We start from the raw sequence: 20,082 nt of genomic DNA on the forward strand, positions 1-20,082 counted from the left end.
CTGCAGACCTTCCGATGACTCGCCTGTCCAGCCCACCCCGTCACAGCCCCTCAAAACTATGATTTTTTCAGTTAATTTTTAAGGTTTTTTAAATGATAATTTCTAACTATAACGTGCCTGAAACCTACCTTTTTTTCAGTGAATAGATAGATAGATAAATAGATAGATAGATATCCTAATGCCAGTTGATAAGTATATTAAGAACCTAGAGATACATTGGGGATGTGAAAGGTCATTGGACTAACGCCCACAGAAATGAACTAATTCATGCTGGTTGTGGTGAGGGAAGCTTTTTTTACTTTGATAACAAGTTTGACTGTAGTAACACAGCGTAGTGGAGGCTTTGTGGCAGCACATTCAGGTTGGACATTATGTGGAGGACTATTCATATTTTGCATCTGCATGCAAGAAATTAATTGGGTGCCTCCCGTTTTCTGGCCTATTCAAGGCATAAAATGAACACGGTGGCATATGCTATTTATATATGAAAACATTCACAGAAACGAAGGCGTTTCTATTGAGATTCAATTCGAGATAAACAATGCAGATATGGCGGCCAAATCAAATGTATCTGTACTAAAATGGCATTAGTCCTTTCTCATTTGCCACAACTCAGTCAGTCCTCCAATAAGAATGTTGTATGGTATTGGAAAGTTAATCTGCATAATAGTGTTAAGCTGCACTCTGACTATGAAAGCATTGAAAAATGGTATTCTTGTTGAAACGCGCCTGCTGAGAATAAAGAAAAGAACGTTGAAAGCTCTGTGAGTTCCCTGTGCTATTCTTTTGTGTGTGTTGACGTATATATGTGTATATATTTATACACGCGCACACACACACACACACACCTCCACTCCCTTCCACCAGCACACCCATGCGTGTTAAAGCCATAGTTGTAAAGGCTATTTCCCCTCAGAAAGTCAGGGTGCTGTTAAAGGTTTAACATATAAAAAAGTTTTGGTCAGACATGAGTGTCAATCAGGCGATCCAATGAGGTTCAGTTGAAAGTTAGGTTCATCTTTACCAGCCGAGTCGATGCACTGACCTGGCTGGAACTTGTTTATATGTCTCTCTTGCAATTGGCCTCTTGTGTTGCGCTCATGACTCACACTCTGGCTGCGTTGTATTGCACTTGAACGACTGTGCCAATGTAAACTACAGGAGAGATGGTAAATCAATTTTTTGGAAACAAAATGTTATTTCTCAACTACTTTCTCCCCTTAAAAATTGTATGTTCCAGGGCGAGTTAATAAGCAACTGACAACCTAACATTTGCTGCAAACCCACCCTTTGGACGTTTATATAATATTTTCAGTGCTTTTGTCTACTTGTAGGCTTGAGAATGTTCAGAAACTACTTTCTGCCTGACATCTGGTATTGTCGTAAGCAGTTTGTCTCAGTGTGCTCCTGGTGGGGTTGAAGGCCTGTAAACAGGAAAGATAAGAGATTGTGCGAATAGCAGTGTGTGGCACCAAGGAGAAGCTTCAGTGAGGGAATGTTGGTCTGCTACTGGCCATAATGTGCATGTGGGCGGAATGAACTAGCTTTTCTGCACGACAGAGACACAGAGAAGTTGAAGAAAAGATGGGGTCAGACTTTGCCTCCTCATCATGATGGGCCCTGTGGCCATTTAGAATGAGGAAAGCACCCTTATCAGGAAGCTCTGTACTCCAGTAGGATTAGCCTAACAAACAGAACCTGGTCAGTTGTCCTATTAATTGCTGCAGTGAGCATGTCATGACGCTTCTGCCAGTCACACTGATGCTGGCTCATGGCCCTTGGCGAGGGGAAAACTCAGTGAAAATACATCATGATGGAGGGGTTTCCTTTTGCACATTCCTACGTCCTTGCACATGTAGCGGCAATGTTCGGTGAGGAGACACCCCCACAGGAGCATATAGGAGTGCAGTGCAAAAAGAGGCAGCACTCAGCTTCTGCCCAATAAAAGATGTACTTGATTTTAACCAATGTATAGGCAGAGATAACGCCCCTTCCTTACTAGTGCTTCTTACAGCTCTTTTTCAGTCCTATTGCTCAATCAGGCCTGACCTAAAAGGGATGTTGTGGACCCCACTCTGGGCCTCCACAGCTTTCATCTCCCGCTCACCTCTCCCCAACCACCATCATTACTATCCAACTGAATGTGAGTAAAGTTAACAACTCCTTTGGGCCTCTCTCTGCTACAGAGTTATGAGCAGGCAGGGCACCCATCCCGAACACAGTCACACATCGAACCCCTCTGTGCTGCAGTTACTGTGTGCTCATCTCTACTGCTGACATTGGACCCAGGGCTCTCCTTCCTTGGACTTCTCTGTGCTGTTGTCTAGGCAGTGAGTGTGCCCCCTTATTTGACCCCTTCCTTTTGCTATCTTGATTCCACTGACTCCCGACAATGCAGGGTGCTCTGTGGGCCCTTGTGGGGATGCATTGTTGCAATATGTGTATCTGAAAGAGACACGTTAGTGATAGATTCCTTACCTTAGAATATCCCCAGGAGTCAGGCTGGATCCGGAAAGTTTTTCTTAGCAGTACCCCTACGCGTCAGTAGGTGGCGTCCTGGTGCTCCGTGTCCGTCACTGGTTTCGTCAGCGCCGAGATTACGTCACAGAGAGTACTTAGGCCCCACCCATGCGCGCTGACGTCAATTCTTTCTTTTCCGCGCCAGCAAGCGCAGATCCAGATTGAGCACGTACCTTAGTCACTTTTTGGCTACTCTTTTTGAGACTTTTTGTCTCCCTTTTTTCTCCTGGTGCATGTAGGGATGCCCGGCTTCAAGTCTTGTGGCACGTGCTGCCGTAATATGTCGGTGGCAGACCCCAACGATGTGTGTCTCTACTGCCTGGAGTCAGATCACGGCATCTGGGCCTGCTGGGACTGTCCAGCCAAGGCCCCCAAAGCCTTGTGGGAGCGGGGTCGGAAATTGCTGGAGGTTCGGCATTAGTCACACCGCGGCTCTGGGTCCGGGGGTCGTTCCAGCGACCGCTCGCGGGACCGAGGCCGTCACTCCTTGGGCTCCAAGTCTTCGCCTTCGGAATCCGGTAAGCGACGCCATAAAAAGAAGTCGAAGAAGCGTGTTCGCTCTCCGACGTCCCCTCGTCACTCCTTGGAGGCAGACAAGGGGGACAGGGGCTCAGCCCCTGCGGCTCCACTGGATCCTGGGAGTCCCGTGGCCTATCCTCCATACCCAGGTCCGTCAGCGACTCCCGAACAGATGAAAGAGTTTCTTGCTGCCATGGACCGCCTTTTCAGGCCCCGGGCTCCCGCCAGGGCGCCTTCGGGCCCCACCGTCCCGTGTTCAGATCCTGCTGGCCCGGCGGCTCCGCCACCGGCTCCAGCCCCGGCACCACAGGATCCTACGCTGCTGGCTCCAGCCCCGGTGCCCTGAGGGGCAGCGCTGCCGGCTCTGGCCACGGTGCCGCACTGGGTGCCGTTTATCCCACCCCTGCCCCGGTTCCCGGACCATTTTGTCCCGGCCTGGGATCCGGATTGGGAGGCATCTCCGGCCCGTTCCCAAAGCCGTTAGTCCCTTCTCAGGCTCCGGCTTTGCCGCCGCGACCGGCTCCCTCTACGCCAGAGGCGGACGAGGACTGGGACGAGTCCGAGGACCCTCTTGCCTGGCAATGTGACTCCGAGCAAGATTGGGTGGACGATCTGGAAGATGCGGGCGAACTCGATGTTTCTTCTGACCCAGGGATTGCCTCTCCTCCGCCTACTATGGAGGAGGGTGCTTCCTACATCGTGGTGCTCAGTCGGGCTGCGGAGGCTCTCAATCTCGACCTCCCGACAGTGGCCCTCAAAGCTAACCTCCTTACGGAGGTGCTCCAGATGGCGTCGGCATCGTCTGAGCCGCTACTCCCTTTCAGTGAGGCCCTTACCGAAGTCCTTTTGAGCACTTGGTTGCGGCCGGCACGGGGGTGCATGTGGATAAAAAGGTTGCCAGGCATCATCGCCTGGTGCCTGGTGATCCCGCCTTCCTGACTACTTACCCTACGCCTGAGAGCCTGGTCATTCAGGCCTCAACGTCGCAGAGTGCCTTTCTTACGGCTCCGCCGTTTAAGTACTCTAAAAGGCTGGAACAATTTGGTAAGAGGTTCTTCTCCTCGCCCAGCTTGGGGCTGCGGTCGGATAACACCGCCTGCTTCTTGGGCTGTTACTCCCACGCAGTGTGGGATTCCGTTGCTCAGGTGTTGCCTTATTGTTCTGAGGAGGTCCAGGCTGTCCTTTCCCAAGAGATTGCTGAAAGGAAGGTTGCGGCTAAGTTTGCCATAAGGTGTGGTTTGGACAGCGCTGATTTGTTGGGCAGGGCGATTTCCACGACTGTGGCGTTGCGGCACCATGCCTGGTTGCGTTTGACTGGGTTCTCGCCCGATGTCCAGAGCTCGCTCATGGACATGTCCTTTGATGGCTCCCGCCTCTTTGCGATAAGGCCGACAGTGCGCTGGAGCGCTTTAAGGACTCACGCGCTACGGCCAAGTCCTTGGGTCTTTCTATGAAGATCCCTGCCACTCCTGGGTTTCGTTCCTTTCGTGGCCAGGGCGGAGGCACCCAGGCACGCTCCTCCAGCAAGTTTGTGCAGAACCAGCCTCAGCGCGGTCTCGGCTGTGGCTTCTGCAGGGGCGGGTCTGGGAACCAGCGTGCGGGTCAGTCCACCTCTATTCCCGCTGCTTCTGCCTCCAAGCCTTCCTAATCCGAGCTACAGGGAGCACCCCACACCGGTGGGTGGCAGGGTTCGCCAACACCTCCACCACTGGCGCTAGTTTACATCAGCCAAGTGGGTGCTGCAGATAATCTGCTCAGGTTACTTCCTTCCTTTTCAGTCCTCCCCTCCAGCCATGCCACCTCGGTGCCACCGCATGTCGGGGATCATTTGGACCTTCTCTGACAGGAAATTACGGCCCTCTTGGCCAAGGGGGCATCAAGTAGGTTCCCGAGCAGCAAGTAAGGAGTGGTTGTTATTCCCACTACTTCCTGGTCCCCAAGAAGGAATGGGGGGCCTGCGCCCCATCTTAGACCTCCGGGACGTGAATCGCTTCCTCCGGAAGGAGAAATTCAAAATGCTGACTCTGGCTCAGGTCCTGTCTGCCATCAACCCTGGAGACTTGGTGGGAGCGTTGGACTTGCAGGGTGCTTATTTTCACATCCCCGTCCTGCAGGCCCACCGGCACAACATGCGGTTTACGATAGGCCAAGGAGCATTTTCAGTTTGCCGTGCTCCCCTTCGGCCTTACCAGTGCCCCTCGGGTGTTCACGAAGGTGATGGCGGTGGTTGAGGCTCATCTGCGCAGGTCGGGGGTATCAGTTTTCCCCTGCCTTAACGACTGGCTGTTGAAGGCGGGCTCGTCCCAGGCAGTCGTCAACCACCTCCAGACTAAGGCTGACCTCCTGCATTTGCTGGGGTTCTCCATCAATGTGCAGAAGTCGCACCCGAGTCCCTCTCAGAAGCTCCCCTTCATCGGAGCGGTTCTGGATTCGATGCTGTTTCGGGTTTATCCTCCCGAGCAGCGAGTCCGGGATATTCAGGCTATGATTCCAATCTTCCGGCCTCTATCTTGGGTTTCAGTCAGGATGACCCTACGGCTCCTGGGCCTGATGGTCTCCTGCATCCTTCTGGTGACACATGCCAGATGGCATATGCGGGCTCTGCAGTGGGACCTGAAGTTCAAGTAACCTGTCCGATCATGTCCAGATCAAGGAGGGCACTGCTCAACAATTGCAGTGGTGGCTCACGAACCGAAATTGGGTCAGTGGCAGATCCCTTTCCCTTCCACAACCGGAGCACATAGTGGTTACAGATGTGTCCCTCCTGGGATAGGGGTGGCCACTTGGGAGAGGCGGAGATCAGAGGCCTCTGGTCTCGGGCGGAGTCCAGGCTCCATATCAATAATTTGGAGCTTCGGGCGATCCGACTTGCACTAAAAGCATTCCTTCCCACTGTCCGGGGAAGTGTGATGCAGGTGTTCACGGACAACACCACCGTCATGTGGTATTGCAACAAGCAGGGTGGGGTGGGGTCCTGGACCCTATGTCAGGAGGCTCTGCGCCTCTGGGCATGGCTGAAACGTCAAGGCATTACCTTGGTGGTTCAACACCTGGCAGGTTCTCTGAACGCCAGGGCGGACTAACTCAGCCGCCGGTGCTTGATGGATCACTAATGGCGTTTGAACTTGGACGTGGCGCAAGGTCTCTTTCTGCAGTGGGGAGAGCCTTGGTTGGATCTATTCGCCACCGAAGAGAACGCGCAATGTCATCAGTTCTGCACGTTGGAATTTCCAAGGCGGCACTCGCTCTGCGATGCTTTTCGTCACGAGTGGAGTTGTGGTCTGCTGTACGCCTTTCCGCCTATACCACTTCTGCCCAGAGTGCTGAAGAAGATCAGGCACGACCGGCCTAGTCATTCTTGTGGCTCCTGACTGGGCTCGAAGAGTTTGGTATCCCGAGCTACTCAGTGTGAGCTTCTATCCCCCGATCCGTCTGCCTCTTCGGGAGGATCTTCTGTCGCAGCAGCAGGGGACGGTCCTCCACCGGAACCTGTCCAGCCTCCACCTCCATGCGTGGAGATTGAGCGGCGACAGTTGACAGCTTTCGATCTTCCTCCCAAAGTCTGTGATGTCATTCTGGCAGCCAGACGTCTCTCCAACAAAACGGTATACGGCTGCAGTTGGAACAGATTTGTGGCATGGTGCACAGCAAAGGCTGTGGATGCCCTTGCTGCCCATCTTTCTGAGGTCCTTCTGTTCCTTCTATCCTTGGCCCAGCAGGGCTCTGCTCTGGGCACTGTCAAAGGTTATCTTTCGGCCATGTCCGCCTTTCTACGGCTTCCTGATCAGCCTTCTCTTTTTAAGTCCCCAGTTGTTAACCATTTCCTCAAAGGCATTACACACACGTTTCCTCCCGTGCCTTTCATAATTCCTCAGTGGGACTTGAATCTTGTTTTGACTTATTTGATGTGAGCTCCTTTTGAGCCCCATCATAACTGTGCCTTACGTCTTCTCACTTTAAAGACGGCTTTCCTGGTGGCTATCACCTCTGCCAGAAGAGTCAGTGTTCTCCTGGCTCTTTCTTCCAAACCTCCTTTCCTTTCAATTCATCCATACAAGGTGGTTCTAAGGACCCGTCCTTCTTTCTTGCCAAAGGTTGTCATGCCCTTCCACATCAGGCAGACCAATACTTCGCCCACCTTCTTTCCGCCTCCGCATCCTTCCAGGGAGGAAGATAGGCTCTACCGTCTGGACCCAAAACGCGCGCTTGCATTCTATCTGCAGCGTACACAACAGTTACGAGTGGATGATCAGCTTTTTGTTGGCTACGTGGGCGCCAAAAAAGGTTGGGCCATGCACAAATGGACCATCTCTCGGCGGGTCGTTTTGTGTATCAAAGCATGTTACTCCTTGGCCAAGAAGGAGCCTCCTTTGGGGCTGCATGCCCATTCAACCTGGGCGACTGCAGCCACTACTGCCTTGGGACACTGCGTTCCCTTTCAGGACATTTGTCAGGCGGCTATGTGGGCCTCGCTGCACATGTTTACCAAGCACTACTGCCTTGACAGTCCTGTCCGGAGAGACTGCTTCTTTGGCCGTGCTGTGCTCTGTGACTTTCTGGTGTAATCCTGTTCCCAGACCCACCTTCGGGGTTGGTATTGCTGGGGTATCTATTCTAAGGTAAGGAATCTATCACTAACGTGTCTCTTTCAGATGCACAAGTTACTACTTGTGTAATGATATATCTGTAAGAGACATTAGTTAGTGATAGATTCCTTACCGCCCCACCCATCCTCCCCGTTCTGCGAACTGATTACTAGGTTTAAGGTCATCCCTGTCAGAGCCCTAGTTTTTTGCACCAATGGTCAGTGTCTTGCATGGCTCTGTGTTCCTGGCGCGGAAAGTCGTGTACAGAACTGACATCAGCCCGCATGGGTGGCGTCTAAGTACACTCTGTGACGTCATCTCGGTGCTGACGACGCCCGTGATGGACGTGGAGCCGCAGGACGCCGCCTACTGACGCGCAGCGGTACTGCTAAGTAAAACTTTCCGGATCCAGTCTGACACCTGGTGATATTCTAAGGTAAGGAATCTATCACTAACTAATGTCTCTTACATATACATCGTTACACAAGCAGTAACTTGTTCGTTCAGAAGAACTCTGACAGGGATTTGGATCGAGCTGTGTTTTTACCAAGATTTATTAGTCATTGAGCACACAGGTGAATAATTTCTCCAAGTGTACTATATAAATACACTCGGGTACTCACGGATACACACAGGCTCCTTACTCACCAGCCCGAGCCACTCACTCGTATCTTCTCTTCCTCAGGTCTGGCGCTCCAGGTTTTGGCAGACTGTCGGTCCCGGGCTCAAGGCTTCCTGTGTTCGGAGCACGTGCTGGCGGCACGCATTGAAGATCATTTGGCGCGAGCGCACGCTGCATGCGGTATTTTTTTATTTGGCTTCACAGATTTTATAGTGGAAGGCACCTCACCTTCGGGAAGTGGTTGAAAGTATGGGGGGCGGGTGGGCGAATGGTGAGATCGGGAGCTCTGCAGAGTTGTGTGTTAAACAGAAGTCCTGTATCAAACTTTAACATTTAGATGATGTCTGACTTCTTATCTTGGAAGAGGTTGCTGTCGCAGAGCTTTGATTGGATGAGGTTGTTCTCTTACTCATTTCCTAGTCGTGGCAGACAACTAGCAGACTACAGTGAGATTAAGAGCTTGGGTATTCTGTCTCTTCTTCCATTGGCTTCTAGCCGGAAGTTGTTATTGACAGAAAAAATCTCATTGGCTAATTCTAGTCTTGACTGGTTAATAGCAGGTCCATGTTGACAGGGAGCCTGGCTGTGTGTCTCCCATGTGTTGGCTTTTGTCTGCCTGTCCCCTGTAACAGGGCTGCTGGTGTCTTATCCGCCTCCTTGGAATGGTAGCTAATTTGTTGATATCCATGTCTGAGAGTTTGGGTGTATTACTCGCCTCTGTTTCAGCAATCGCTGGCCATGTGCAGTGACAGCAGAGCTGCTGTGTGCTTCTTGAGCAGCAGTCACAGCGGAAGCCAGATTGTCTGACGCCTTTCGTCGCTGGTGACTGACAGGAAGGATTGAACACGGAGCTCTGATTTCTGACTCTGTTCCTTGTCTTGCAGGTGATTGGCAGTCGGCAGCTGTGCATCTGCGTAGCAGTGTCAGGAATGTGGAGCTACGACACGGGGCATCCAGCATGGAACTGGGACATGAGCTCTTCAAGCTAGCGCAGATCTTCTTTAATGGGTGAGTTGCCATCTAGTGATACTGCTCGTCCGCTTGTGTCCTTCAGTGGTGGGGCTGCGCCCAACGAGGGCTAGTCTGCCTGCAACCAGTAGTACTAGAGTTTAACCCATTATCCTAGCCTGTTTGAGGTGGTGTTCCTTCTGCTACCTATGGCACAGTGGTTCTCCCACTGTTTCTGGCAGCACTGGATGATGCTGGCTGCACGCAATGGCGTCATGAGTTGTACATCCGCTCCCAGCAGCACTTGGGTTTGTCCCCAGTAGCCTTGCCCTCCTTCCCCCCAGTGGCAGCCCCTATTAAATGCAACAAAGAACAGAGAGCACATGGACAATATCAGCTGCACCCAGGCACAGTCTGCTCCCACTCCTATCTGCTCCAAGCTCCCCAGGACTTAGCATGCAGCGATCTTGCGGCTCTGCTTTCACGCTCTGGGATTTTCATATCATATTTTTAAATTCCTCTTTTATCTAGGGTAACCATGTGAATATGTCACAAGAAAACCATTAAACCCCTGGACAATTCTTTAAAAAAGTCATTGTTTTAAGGTGTACTTAGTTCAATTTAATTTAGCTAAGACTACCCTGAGGACTCAACAACTTGCCTTTACCTGGGTAATACCATACTATTAACCCAGGGATCCTTTCAGAGTCTATCTGCGGGTGCCTCTGGCGATAGCTTTGGGCACCTCAACGGAATTGCGCTCAGGGTCCAGGCACTGGGCCTAGCTCAGGATTCTTCTCTGTGCAAACCACAGGGGTTTGAAATGTGAAGCCTTATGCACCTTTTGGGGCTTTCTTTGGACTACCGAGTCAAAGCCCAGGGGGACCTTGTGTTCTTTATTTCAATCTGCTTTCAGGAAACCTGGCTTTGAGCCCTGGGTGCAAGTTCTGACACTTCGAGTCCATGTTCTGCTTATCTTTGAAGGCTTCATCCTCCATTTCCTATGGATTTCTCCTGATCGATCCCTCTGTAAATGGTTTGGCAGACCTTCTGCCTAGTATTCTGGGGCTCTTCCGGTCTGCGCACAAGATAAACTGAGTGTCAAGTAGTTGAAGGAGAGACCCTGTTTAAAGGGGGTTGAGATCATCAGGGTAAATAGTAAGGCTCGAGAGGTGATGAACTTGTAGTAAATGCGTGGCCAAAGTTTCTTTAAAATTTCTCAGAAACCTGCTCTGTGCTCCTGGCAGGCAGAAGACAAGCAGTGTTTAATGTCTGGTCAGTGCTTTTTTTTACATTCATTAATAAGGCTGGCACAGCCCTAAATGTCACTTAAATGTGGCACTCAAGAGACTCATTGTGTTTCTAGATATTTTGGCCACTCCACCCCTTGTTTGCTTTCCTCCATATAACACCCTACAAAGCTTCTTAATCACGCATCCGTTGTGGGCCAATAATCCAGCTCAGCTCAAGTCAACAAATCGAAAATATGCACTGAACGTGCAACCTCAGACGGCGAATTATTCGGGGCGCCCTTAACTCTGTGACTTGCCACTGGTTCTGTCTCATGAACTGCAGTCCTGAGGGTCTGATATTGGGCAACTTTTGATGCAACGCGCCAAGGTTTTACCCCGCCTTTAATGTCGATACTGTGGTGTATCGCAAAATGATAGGGCCTCACCCTCAACCCCCCCCATCAGAATAAGATGAGGATTCCCCGAGTCTCACATAACTCAATGATATTCATTGGCCTTGAACTGAATAGTGCCACTATGAAGTGTTCGGGGCCCCATAAATGTTAAGGACCCCTGCACCGTGCTCCACTTTTTATTTTTTTACTTTTTGTGTCCCTCCTAGTCACTGAGTGACCACCACCCTCACCCCCCAAATTCTAAATGGGGGTGTCTGCCTGGAGGTCCACAAACAGAGCCTCTCGCCCACCATCAGCGAGAGGGAGGCTCTCCTGGCCAATCCAGCCTCTACGAGCTCAAGCAAGCTTCACCTCAGCATTTAGAATTACGAGACTGGCAGATGATGCACTTAGGCACAGTCCTCAAGCACTGTGAGTGATGTAGTGTTGCTTCCAATACCACTCACATCACACGCACCAACGCACTTTAACAGTTTTACAGCTCAATCCAGGATTCTAAAAAACCAGTGGGTTCCAAGAGCGAGTCACATCACCAAGTTAAGAATCGCACTGTAGTTCAATGGTAATTCACATTTAGAGTTTAGTTCTTAGACTGTCTCTCCAAAATCACATTTTGATCAGTGACCAAAAACACTCCCCTCCACGTTTATCTCCAGAAGACCCCAGGAACAGAGCCCACAGCCCCCAGCACAGATAATTAATGTGAGGTGGTAACTTATTTTCTGAGTGGGGACCTGAGAGTGTGTTTGTCTCACTGGTGTTCCAGACGAGTGAGTGTACCAAGCCTGCTGTTACAAAGAGTGATTTGCCCATTCTTCTCATCTCACACCCTCCGTATCTGTTCCTGTTTTCAGGCGTGCTGTGTCAGAAGCCATGGAGACCATTCTCAGAGCAGAACAGATTCTGACAGTGCATTATGGCTCTCAGCATGAACTACTGCAGGAACTCCAAGAAATGAAAGATTGCCTTTTGGACTTGCTCAAGGTCACAGGGTCACGGATGAAGTCAAAACCTGCCAGCTGAACCTATCAGCCTCACTAAGGGATTTAGGAGGGCCTGGTTTCCTGCACAAGATGTCCACAAGTTCACCGAGGTATGAGAAGCTAGCCCTGCATTTTCTGCTCGTGATGAGAAGGATTACAAAGGAATGAAGGCCTGTGTGCCATGACCATGGTGGTGGAGTCAGCTGCACGAGGGGCTGCCCACCGGCATATAATGCAGCTGAGGCAGTCTCACACTGCTCGCTTAATCTTGGACTTCCTGTGAACTATTATGGTAATTTGGACATAGCATTTCTCATATGCGTGTGTGTGTATACACACGCGTATGTGTTTGGGTATGTGTGTGTTCACACATATGTGTTTGGGTTCAAGTATGCATGCTTTTTAGGTCTCGACTGGCATTGCAGCGCGCATGCACTGCTCGCTCTGCGAGGGCTTCTTGAAATAAATTGGGCTTTCAGCTCCGCCCGTTATTTTGGTTGGTTTGCGTCATAAGTTATGGTAAACGGACTGTGATTATTGTAAGTGAGGCTTTTTAGCCCCTCCTGGTTACCACCCTATCCACTTTTGGCCCCGCCCACCCCGACTGGATGGGTTACTCGCTGAGTTACACGCTCTCATTTATAAGTCTGGAAGCACACTTTCTTTCTCATTTTGAGCGCGGGCTGCCCCGGCCGAGCTTGTTTTTATGTGCCATGCTTTTTTTGGAGTGCTTGTTCATTACTTTTGTCGCCAGTCAGGGCTTCTATTATTTAAACGACCGCATTGGCTGTGTTTGTTTTAATGTGCCTTTCTTTTTTTTTTTCGAGTGCTTGTTCATTCCTGTTGTCGATAGCAAGGGCTTTTATTATTTAAATAGCGCACAGTTCAGTGGTTTGCTTTCCTGCCTGGTGGGTGCCATTTTATCACTGACACCGCAAGAAAATCATAGCAATGAAATCCCACACTCTTCCCCCTAACCTTCCAGGCGAGACGATGCAGGCTCGTCTCTCGGAAATGTGGATCAATTATTTACATTTCATTGTATTAGCGTGTGCACATACTGGTCTGCGCGCGAGCTGCAGGAGTTACCTTTTTCCACCAGGCCAGAGATTCGCACAGGCCTGCGTTTTTAAATTCTGCATTTATTTTATTTCTACGTAGTTTTGTGTAAAGCACCACACCGCCATGCTACGGACATCAAGCTTTAGACAGGTAGAGGTAAATAGACACGTGGCTAATATTTTACAACTTCTATACTCATCTGTGACTGGCCTGGTGTCTCTTAGCGTCCCCACACAAAGCCTTGTTTATTATTGCTACCTCATCAATACCACATCCATCACAAATGTAGACTCCACCGTTTTTTGTTGGGACAAACTGTGGCAAGGTTATTAATCTTACACCCACAAAGGTAATGCTAATTAAGTGGTGATCAGAGAGCTCAGCCCACTTCTATACTTTATCTGTGACTGGCCTGGGTGTCTCTTCTGCCCCCACCCCAGCCCCCTGTTCCTAATCTCTCGTTCCACTCTGCCTGCAGTGCATTGTGGGTTTATATACCCCCACTGCTCCCTCCCAAACTGCCTATTTGAAATTGAAATGCCACAACAATGGGCAGTGACCACACCTCGCTGAGCAAATGCATTCAGCAGCAGTAAAAGAACGGGTCTAGTGCCAGCCGCGGCGGGGTGTGGGCGGGAGGGGAAGCGGGGATTTGAAGTCTGGGGGGAAAGGATGGAAAAGAAGTAAAGACTGCGCATTTGTTTAGTGTACAATCGAGTCTCAGCAGCTACAGAGGAGAGGCAGCCAGGCTAAAGATTGAAGTTTAGGATAGAGGAACATTGAGAGAGATCTGTTGCCCATCAGTGTAAGGGGCAGCGTTGGGTGCAAGGGCAGCGTCAGTGAGGCCTGAGTGCTGCAACATGGGAAGCTGCTTCTGAGCATGACTGAGGTTCCATGGCACAGCTGTTTGGGGTCTCTGTACTAGAAGAGCAGGAGGTGCACACTTCGGGACTGAAGAGCATTATAGCTTTACTTTTATCCAACTTTAAAAACACAATATGATACTTTGAAGGTCAGCATTGTCATGCTTCAAACCTCGCACGCGGACCCCTTCTAATCAATGAGGCACATGCAATTGTGTAGGTTGAACCAACCTGCTTGAAGAACCAACCGGAAGAAGGATTTTAATGGTGGCTGCTAACCTTTAATAACAAGCATTTGCAATGAAATAGGTCTCACATTTACGTGAGTTTAAGCTATTGCCATTGTAAATGACAATGTGTTTTATTTATGTTTTAAAAACCAATACCAAAATAAAAGGCATAACCATATATAATGCCAATAACTCTAATTTGTGTAACTGCGAGACCTATTGCATTGCAACTGCTTGTTCGAGCTCCTGCCAGGTTAATTAAACACTCTGAGGAGGAATTGTGTGTATGCCATGGATGTACTGGAGAGCAATCAAGTTCCTGATTAATGAGTAATGAAGTTACTTGCACTGTCAGCCCTTCCCACCCCCCACTTTATACCTGTGGGATATCTTTGCTGTAGCCCCACATACCAGACCATTGTGCGCATGGTGTGCTAGTGCAGTGCTCTTACCCCTGATATGCCTGCCTGCTCTCCTCACTCCAGTCATGTGATTTTGCTTATCGTAGTACAGAAGTTATTTATATAGCGGACATGGCCCCACTGTTTTTTTTCTCGTTTTTAATAGGCTTTTACCTTGCCATCTACACACTCATCTCAATCGTAGGTTTTTATGTCCGATTTGCCGCATCTTGGGATCTAGATGACTTTGTGGCTTAGATGTGCTAAAGTCACTTAAAGCCTCAGTTGAACGAAACTTTCTTTTCCCGATATGTTGCTCCCTATACCATTTTAGGACAATTTTTCCTGTCAGCGACGAAGGTTTCTCAGAGGCTCAATCCAGTTGCTACCAGGTCCTGTGTGTGTACAAGTCAGAATGACAAGGTGTACTCCACACCAGGACATCAGAGTACAAATAGTGGATGTATGATAGTACAACGTGATCTTTTTGATCGTGGTACTTTACATCGCGGCTTTTACAACGCAAGTTGTTACAACGACTTGCGTTGGAGGGTGCGGATTGAGGATTATTATAATTTTCTATTCTAACACCAGTCCACGTAACAGTAGGGAAGGTGTTGGAATAGAAAATTGCAATATTTCTTAACCAATAGCGCCATCCAGCGCAAGTCGTAGTAACGACTTGCGTTGTAATGGGAGCGTGGTAAAGGTCGTGCGGTGTAAACACCGCGTTGTAAATGACGTTTCCCCAAAGAGTTCACCCTGGGGTGAGATCAAAGCGTTTGTTTCTTGAATCTTTATACACGGTACAGTCTAACCTCAACAGTACAAGAATGTACATTGAAATACCCCGTTGGTTTAAATATTTTGGGCCTATCCCGAAATCCTTACAAGCCCAAGGTACCAATAAGTGAGTCTAATGCTAGTGGGAACTTCCAGTATTCCCTGGAGCTATTGTAAAGCCTTCGGAGCAGCCTGGAGGGGGCCCTATCCCCTGAGATCAAGTATCAACCCTGTGATATGCTTCTGAATTCTCTGGAGCTTGAGAGAAGCTCTATAGGCCCATTTTAGGAAGGATTACAGTGGTCCATCTACAACAAGCTCTTATACGATTTAATGGACGAGGACTCCTCCGAATAGTTACAGCTGATAGAATGCACTCATGGTGGTTGGGTTATTCATAGGGATGAAAGAGAACTATCAAACAGCATGCCTAGATTGTGGACTTCTTGTACAGGTGTTGTAGGAGCTGCCAGTGATAAGGCCAAGAGAAAGGGAAAGTTATTGGCTACAGAAAGTCTACGGGTAAGCTCTGTCTTTGGACTATAACAACGATGTTTACACTTCAGTAACACAAATTGTGGATAGACTTTTCATTTCCCAGATGGAAAATCAACATGAACTGGTTCATGCGAGCTGAGGATCATGCCCCCAGGAAATCGTTAAAGTATGGGGTTCGTGGAGATACCGGACTGTTCCGATGACATAAAAGGTTAGGTATGGGTCCCGTACCAGGTGAATAAATGAGGTACCAGCAAATGGGAGAAGAGACACTGAGGGTAGAATGAAGCCTGCATTGTACCTGGCCAGAAGGGGGGAGGTTGCAGACTCCTGGACGATACAGTCTGTTTGATAGCGGAAATGCACTCCTGTTTCTAGGGTTGCAAATGATTGTCATAGGGGGGGGGGGCATTGCTTACTGTTAATGTTATGTTTTGGTTGTACACAATGCAACATAAAACTGATTTAAAAAAATGGTTATTACACTTCGACCCCCGCTGGACATCTGGATAACATTTTGCTTTTTGATGTTGCTCTTTAGATGCGCCATCCACCTTGCTGTTGATCTGGCTGTTGTCATCATACAGGTGTTGGCAGATGTTGTAGGAATCCAAAGTAGCCACCGCTGGGTGCATGCATGCGGTTGCTTGGCAGTAGGGTCAACCCAATCATGCTTTGGCACTAGTGCCAAGCCTACCATGCTTTATTAGTGGTGATATTGTAAAAATATGGGTTCAGCGAGATGTGCTGTGTGCAAGAAGTTAGAAAGGCAGAAAGCTAGGATAGTGCAGGCCTTCCCACTCCAGCTTCCATTACCTAGTGTCCACAGCGGGTAGGAATACGCTAGAAACCTTTGTATTACAGCCATCGGCAAGGGAAGGATCATGCACTGTTTTATTGGAGAAAGTTAGGATCTTTAGAATATCCATGGATTTGACTGAGTTAAATAGAAGTTCCAGTACTTACTGTACAATCTTTCTAACATGTAAATGTATTGGCATTTATATAGCGCACTACTTACCCGTAGGGTCCCAAGGCGCTTTGACCGCTGCGAAACCCTTCCTGGCTTCCCTGAGAGATGGTCCCTTAATGGGTATCTCCAGGGTGAGACCAGGCATCCCCGGCGGTCTGGTGGGGCCGTTAGTGAAGATGAGGCAAGCTAATGCCCAGAGTTGCCGAGTGTGATCGCTGATCAGAGTGGGCACCGAGGCGAGAGAATTATCGAGTCCGCTGACCCTGGTCCAGAAACCTGCCGCGCCGGGAATCGAACCCTGGTCCCGGGCCGTCCTCTGCTCTCGGGTCTGCCGCCTCTAAGCAGTGAGCCACACTACTTCACACATGGGAAACACTACGATGGTCCTGAGTCTGATCAACTTGCAGAAACGTGTCTCCCAGCAGATCTTGCAATAACCATACACCTGAACTCTGAAATATTGCAGCAGCACCGCCATCCTCAGTCTGTGTTCAGAACAGGCTTCTAAATATTAATACACTGGAGCTGCAAGGGGAGGTTCTCTCCACTAACACTTTTATCCTCTTCATTAATGAATGCTACGTTTATCTCTAAGTGTCAGAAAGCCCAATCTAGTTTGGGCTCATAATATTGTGCTTTGTCCTTATAAATGTTTTGAACCTGTGGCCACCAGTGACTATAAACGTGTGGCCTGGAGTGTGGTATCTGTGTCAGTGGAGGGAGCATTAATAAATTGCCTGCTCTTCAACCCTACGAGCCTGGTTGTATTTAATTTCATAGAAAAACTATTTCAATGAACACCCTTACTGAAGAAACCATTCCTTCTAAACTGTTATAATGGAATTTTTCAGAATGCTTATTAATTATGTGTAATGCCATGGTCGCAGGTTTTACTTTCAGAAACATTTTTGTTTGAGATATATATTTCAGTGTTTTACTTCCGGGGACATTATTTCATATTTATATCGTCTACACTGTCAGACAAATAATTCAGATGATTTTAATTCTCCAACTCATCACCTCCTGTAAACAAAATCCATCGCTGACCCCTCTCAACCCCTAAACACCATCAATCCCTGCCCCCTAAAGCCCCTCACCACACCTAAACAACTCATTCCTGGAGCCTAAAAGCCCTTTCTACCCCCAAAAATCCACTATGCTTGAACCCTAAAATCACTTGCCCTTACCCCCACCCATTCCTGAACCCTAAAAGCCCTTTACATGCTTAAACCTCATCCTTCCCATACCCCTTAAAACACCTCAGCACACCCAAACCTCACCCTTCCTTGAACTCTAAAAAACCCTCACCACCCTTAAACGCCAGCCATCCATGACCCATAAGAACTCATCCCTCTAAACTACTAATCCCTGAACTCTAAAACCCCATTTCTACATCTAAACTCCACCCATCCCAGAATTCTTAAAACCCTCTCACCACCCTAGACCTCACCGCATCCTGAACCCTACAAACTCATCACCACCCCAGCCGCTACCCATAATTGAACCTTAAAAACTCTCACCAGTCCTAAAGTCTACCCATCCATGAACCCTAAAACTTCTAACACCCTTACACTACACCCATCCCTGAAACATGAAAACACCTCACACACCTAAACACCACTCATCCATGAACCCTAAAAGCACTCACCACCCCTGTACTCCATCCATCTGTGAACCCTAAAAACCCCATTCTATGCCCTAACGCCAATTATTCCTGACCTCTAAGAACCCCTTCATGACCCTAAAAATTATCCATCCCTAAGCCCATAACCCCAACAGTAGTCCTAGATTCTGCCCAAATTTAATGTCATTTGGGTTTTCTTTAAGATGATCTTTCCTTTAAAATGCAAAATGTTTCTTTCAATTTTCGATTTTTTTGCATTTCCTTAAAATTGTCTTTCCTTAAAATTAGTTTTCCATAATTTGATTTCCTCCAATTTGGTTTCTCTTTTTTCGTTTTTCTATGAATGCACCTACTACTATGAGCTTTGCATGTATTTTTTGCAAGAACTGCATTTTTTATGATCCCTTTTTTTCGAACTTTTTTTTCTGGCGTGTTCTCTGAGGCAAAGAGAGCCTTTCCAACCCAAGAATTATATAGTGCTCTTAAGCTCTGCCTGGGGTGCATGAAGGCTATCCAAGCATTGTTATGGATGTTGGGATTTCATGGCAAGCAATGTAATACATCATAGGATACTAGGCTAAGGTAGGTAGTTCTCATCTTGAGAGTATCCAGTCTAATTAGTAACCTTCCAGTCCAACATTCCTTTAGGTGTCATCTGAAGGACATTTTTACTCCTTTTTTTACTTCAACTCAGAGTCAGTTGCTTATTTTGACCAAAGCATCCTAAAGAATATTTTTGGCTGAAATGGATATTCCAAGTAGGGTGCCCCGCCAAAGTGAACAGCTTTCTCATGCTATTATATATTCATGTGAACCTGTATAGCCCTTGACATGGAGAACCAGTAAATGGCTGAAGGGCATGGAGTTAGTGCATGTAGGGACAGTGTATGTGAATCTGCTGGAGCACCAGGCTCCACCTTTTAAAACATTGTTGTACACATACATTTCTGGTGTGCTGTCCTGCAGTCAGACTTTGGACTGTCAATGTACTGTTTAACCAACATATTGCATCACTCATGACGTTCAGTGACAGCCGTGATAACAGGACTGATGACATTTGAAAGGACCTAATTATGACAACACTGCATGGCGGGGTAGCAAGTTATTGCTACCTCAGTTAACTAGAACTGGCGAATTTCAGTAGTATGTTTTTTAAGTTTAAAATGTTGGACCGCGTTTTACACTATGTAGTGTAGATAGATCACTGTCCTTAGGTTCTCGTAATCTAGTGTGTGGGATGTTTGTTGCACCTTTTGAGATAGAGGATGGACGATTGGGTTAGTTTTAGAAAAAGGGCCTGTCTATGAGGCTTTGCAGTGTGTTGACCTTTAGTTGACTAGTCGTGGGTTAATTGTTTGGAAGATGATGGATTAGAATAAATGTAAATGCCAGCATTTGTAAAGCGCACAGCTACCCTTGACGGAGGTGTCACAGCGGTGGGGGCCGTCAGGAAGATTAAGCAAGCTATTGCCCAGAGTCACATCGTGCTGGGCTAACCTGCCACCGGAGCCAGGGATCGAACCGTGAACCCTGTGGTCCGGAGTCAGGCACCCTGGCCACTGCGCCACACCTCTTCCAGAATAAAACTTTGCTTAGTGGTCCATTTTTGTCTATGTTTGGGTGGTGTTTTTTTCGATTTCATGTGGGTGTACATTGGTTACTTGTGCATAATATCAACAGACTCTAGTCAAAGACGGGTGTTCTATTTTGTGTCCTCAGAGTGTTAGTGGCCGTGGATGTATGTAAGAGGTGAGGCCCCGCCAATGTGCACTTTATATGTGGTCTGTCAGATTGGGTGATGCAGATGAGAGTTGGTGCACTG

General features: G+C 48.4%; 1 protein-coding gene across 1 annotated transcript in view; it reads left to right on the top strand.

Moving 5' to 3' along the window:
• The window catches only part of SMYD4 (SET and MYND domain containing 4), a 111,177-nt gene extending 98,541 nt beyond the window's left edge, over nucleotides 1–12,636 (top strand). Inside the window, exons 9-11 of the mRNA XM_086955195.1 lie at nucleotides 8,311–8,427; nucleotides 9,132–9,255; nucleotides 11,698–12,636. Of these exons, the coding sequence (XP_086811321.1) occupies nucleotides 8,311–8,427; nucleotides 9,132–9,255; nucleotides 11,698–11,866 (410 nt within the window). The 3' untranslated portion in view covers nucleotides 11,867–12,636. The remainder of the gene's footprint in view (nucleotides 1–8,310; nucleotides 8,428–9,131; nucleotides 9,256–11,697) is intronic.
• The last annotated feature ends 7,446 nt before the right edge of the window (nucleotides 12,637–20,082 follow it).

This window comes from Lissotriton vulgaris, chromosome 2_1 (genome assembly GCF_964263255.1).
Source record: "Lissotriton vulgaris chromosome 2_1, aLisVul1.2, whole genome shotgun sequence".
NCBI classification, from domain to species: Eukaryota; Metazoa; Chordata; class Amphibia; order Caudata; family Salamandridae; genus Lissotriton; species Lissotriton vulgaris.